This window comes from Hylobates moloch, unplaced genomic scaffold (genome assembly GCF_009828535.3).
Source record: "Hylobates moloch isolate HMO894 unplaced genomic scaffold, HMol_V3 SCAFFOLD_315, whole genome shotgun sequence".
Taxonomy (NCBI): domain Eukaryota; kingdom Metazoa; phylum Chordata; class Mammalia; order Primates; family Hylobatidae; genus Hylobates; species Hylobates moloch.
Genome location: NW_026652590.1, coordinates 8,244 through 12,878, shown reverse-complemented (window position 1 = coordinate 12,878; position 4,635 = coordinate 8,244). Strand labels below are relative to the sequence as shown.

Below are 4,635 nucleotides of genomic sequence, written 5' to 3'. Positions count from 1 at the left end.
ATAGTTTCTTTTCTTGTGCAGAGGCTCTTTGGTATAATTAGATCACATTTGTCAATTTTTGCTTTTGTTGCAATTGCTTTGGGCATTTTCGTCTGAAATCTCTACCTATGTCTATGTCCTAAATGATATTGCCTAGATTTTCTTCTAGAGTTTTTACAGTTTGGGGTTTTACACTTAAGTCTTTAATCCATCTTGAGTTCATTTTTGTATACGGTGTAAGGAAGGGGTCCAGTTTCAATTTTCTGCATATGGCTAGCCAGTTCTCCCACCTTTATCTATTAAATAGGGAGTACCTTTCTCATTGCTTGTTTTTGCCAAGGTTGTTGAAGATCAGATGGCTATAGGTCTCCAGCATTATTTCTGAGTTCCCTATTCTGTTCCATTTGTCTGTGTCTCTTTTTGTACCAGCACTATGCTGATTTGATTAATGTAGCCACGTAGTTCTATGTATCATATGACTAAATAAAATTTTCGTGCTGTGATTTCAAACTTACTCATAGTATATGGAAGTACATCCAAGTGTATTCTGAGGCCATTACTTCACCGACAAAATCCTGAGAGTCGAGATACGTGACCACACTAGGACGTCAGCTGTCACTTCCCCATCATCACTATCATTCTGGAAGCACATTGGCCAGAAACCCATTTCCTTCTCTGGTTTTTGGTAGAGTTGCCCAGTGAGGGTCCTGCCCTAAGATTGAGAAGTAAAAAGAGGAAGATTCAATACTATCTATCAGGACCTGCAGCAAGACATTTGGACAGAGGTGAGGACTGCAGAAGCACCTGGTGAAGCCCTCCAGGCAGCTGAGAGCATCTGCACCCCCATTCATGGGCTTCTCAGAAAGGCCTGAGGACCACATGATTGGGAATTGTACCTTCTCTATCAGATGCATTCTGGATTCTGGAAGAGAATTCCTCTTTTCTAGTATTTGCATCTTTGACTACTATACTTGCAAGCCTTTAAAAGGTTGTAGCTTAGATTCTCACACCTTGTATTAAAAAAAAATCCTACTTGGAATACCTAGAGTGGCTCACTTTTGCTGCATGAATTCCAACTGATGCCACAACTCAGACCCTCAGGTGTAATCATTTCTTCTCAATGAAATCAGGAGAGGCATTGCCCTGTCTATGATACTGGGGATTAGGACAAGGAAAGACAGCTACGATGAAGTGGGCCTTCATGGCCCTTTTACAAAAACTCTCCAGTGACCTTCAAAGTGTGACTGCAATTTGAGAAACACCCTCAGCAGGCGGAGGCATCAGAAGGGGCATCTGGGACAGCTGAGCCTCACACATCTGATCCCCTGGGTGATTTATGTTATGACTTGTAACACTGTGGGAGGGAAATCATCATACTGTTGACAGTAATATGTTGCAATATCTTCAGGCTGCAGGCTGCTGATGGTGAGAGCAAAATCTGTCCCAGATCCACTTCCACTGAACCTTGATGGGACCCCTGTTTCCAAATTGGATGCCCTATAGATCAGGAGCTTAGGGGCTTTCCCTGGTTTCTGCTGATACCAATTTAAATAGTTGCTAATGCCCTGACTTGCCCGGCAAGTGATGGTGACTCTGTCTCCTACAGATGCAGACAGGGAGGATGGAGACTGCGTCATCTGGATGGCACATCTGATACCTGACATTGGAAACATAAACACAAATATTCATACTATTAGTCATATTATGGGAAGGCTCCCATCAAGAGCCAGGCTGTGCTGAGCACACTGGCTGAGTACATTCCTAGTGTTCTCCTTCCTTACCTGGGAGCCAGAGCAGCAGGAGCCCCAGGAGCTGAGCAGAGACCTTCATGTCCATGCTGTATCCTGACTGTGACTGACTCCTGCACAGGGTGTGACCAGCCTATTAAGAAGACTTCAGGGCAGGGGGCTGTGCTCTGGGAACATGCAAATCAGCAGGGGATAAGGCAGGCTGGGCACAGCTGCAGGGCTGGCTCATCTCAGTAACTCAGCACAAGGGCAGTGCCCCCAGTGTCCCAGGTCAGACCAGGGCAGCACAGATTTGTCTGTAAATAAGTGTTTCTTCCTGGGGGCTGTTTTGTTACAAAGAACTTTTTTGAGTTAATTGTCAAAATTTGAAATATTCCTGAAGACTAGATGGAGTAATGTATTTTATTTGTGTATGGAGATTATTTTTTTAAAAACCCAATATGCACCCAAATGGAAGAAAGCACTTTGTGCTGTACTTACATTTCTGTTAGTGTGAAATTATTCTCTTTTGGGAAAGGAAATTAAATAGAAAATGTAACAAGATTGCAATCCCTGTCTACACGCTATGCCTTTCCCTTTCACTGTAAGGCTGCTGACTTCCAATGGCCATCTATGCCCCTCACTGCTCTTTCTGAAGCTGGAGAAGGCAGCTCTGCCCGCATGCATAGCAGACCACAGGGGCTCGAATGAGCCTCTCTTTGGACACTGTTATGGTTTTACTGTGTCCCTCAAAACCCATCTGTTGTTAACTTCATCTCAATGCAACAGAATTGGGAGGTGGGGCGTAATGGGAAGCTTTGAAGTCATGAGAGCTCGCCCTCATGAATGGATAAATGCCACTATAAACAGGGCTTGTGCTATGGAACCGAACTGGAGTCCACTCACTCAGGTCAGTCAGATCAGATATTCACACCCAGTTTGCAGCAGGAGAAAGAAAGGGTTTGTTTGTTTGTTTGTTTGTAGGGCATCAGGTAAAGAGAATCAGGCAGTTAACACTCAAATCGTGGCATCACTGATGGCTTGCAGGTAAGGGATTTTTAAGGCAGGAGTAAATTTCAGGAAAGCAGAAGTTACAGGTCAAATTGAAAATTAATACATGGAGGTCACATATTGGTTTTGGCCTAAAAGGGCAGGATATCTTGAAACAGGGGCTTACAGATCAAGAGTAGATTACAAGATTTCTAATTTGCAATTGGTTAAGGGAGAAAAGCTTTGTTTAAACATTTGGGTTCAGCAGAAGAGAACATTAGCTCAGGTTTATGGATATGACTTTTGCCAGGTCCCTCTGTAAGATATTTAGAGCAAAGAACCATGGTCAGAGCTCAGTCCCCAGTTCCCCATTTGGTGAGGTCTATGTGCTGGCAGATTCATTTGGAGGGGGTCTTGTTCTCTCAAAAACACCCCAGAGACACATATTAAAATGTCATCTTCAGTTTCTGTAGGGGAACCCACCATCCCGTGAGTCCAGCTTATTTGGCTATTGTTTTAGGCATTTATTACTTCCTTGCTTATCATGTTACTTACTTACTTCTTAAGGCTAGGTAGGTGCTTGGAATTTCCTTTGAAGAGACTCAAGGTTTTCTATTCTTTCCATGCTTGGGGTGTGGGGGTTGCAGAATCCTGAGAGTGAGTCCCTGCCCTTTCCCATTTGTGGGAGTAGGCTTTCTCTCTCTCTCTTTTCTGCTCTTCTGTTATACTAGGACATGGACTTCCTCCCTTCTGGGGGACTCAGGATTCATAGTGCCATCTTGAAAGTAGATAAACCAAATCATAATCCACCAGTTCCTTGATCTTAGACTTCCCATCCTCTAGAAATGTGAGAGAATAATTGTCTGCTTTTTATCAATTACAGTTTCAGGCATTCCTGTTATACCAAGACACAACAGACTAAGAGAGACAACATCAGTAGATGATAACAGGAGTAGGAGTATACATACTGCAGCTCTCTCCCCTCAGATGGAATAGCACAGAGGCATTGCCCCTATGTTTCCACATGGTATGGAGCTTCAGTCATCCTAAGAGTTAGGTGGCTTTTGGGGGAGACTTTTGCCACCCATCTTCTATTTCCTGCTACACTTTCCTCCTTCCCTCCCAGTGTAAATAGGCTGCATGCACATAGTTTCTTCTTGCTGGTGAACCCAGTTCAAGATGGAACAAATCCCTACTCTTAGAAGAAGGTATCTCTGCTCTAAATTCTTATCACTTTTCCTTTCTTGGTGCACAAGAAAATCCAGCAAGCACTTAATTTTCTTTTACCAATCTCTCCTGGATTTGATTTATGCAGTTGATTTCTTTTGACTCACAAAACAAAAGGAGCCTTTAAAAATAGCTACACACAGCCAGGCGTGGTGGTTCATACCTGTAAGCTCAGCATTTTGAGAGGCTTAGATGGGCTGATTGCTTGAGCCCAGAAGTTCGAGACCAGCCTTGGCAACTTGGTAGCAAAACTCCATCTCTACGAAAAATACAAAAATTAGCCAGGCTTGGTGGCTAATTCCTGCAGTTCCATTTATCAGGAAGCTGAGGTGGGAAGATTGCTTGAGCTCAGGAGGTTGAGGCTGCAGTGAGCTGTGATTGCACTAATGCACTCTAGCCTGGTTCACAGAGTGAGATCCTGTCTCAAGAAACAAAACAATACAAAAAATTCCACAACGCTACATACCATGAATTTTATCAATTACAGTGGAGGCAGTGGAATAAATAGGTCAGAGGGTTCCCAAGACTCAATTTTTTTCCAGCTCTCTGACCTCATCAATCAGTCTTGTGATTTTTTTATTTTACTTTGAGAACAGTTGTGGAAAATCATAAGTGTTGTTAACACAATAAATATTACCACACCCCAAAGACATTCACATGCTCATATCTGAAACCTATGAATGTTACCTTGTATGTTGAAAGAAACTTAGCA

At 43.1% G+C, this 4,635-nt stretch overlaps 1 gene segment (V, D, J or C); it reads right to left on the bottom strand.

Annotated features, from left to right (window-relative positions):
* Positions 1 to 1,313: 1,313 nt before the first annotated feature.
* On the bottom strand, positions 1,314 to 1,815 carry LOC116464240 (immunoglobulin kappa variable 1D-33-like). The segment is given in 2 exon segments: positions 1,314 to 1,636; positions 1,761 to 1,815. Coding segments are annotated over 2 exon segments (378 nt in total).
* Between the last annotated feature and the right edge of the window lie 2,820 nt (positions 1,816 to 4,635).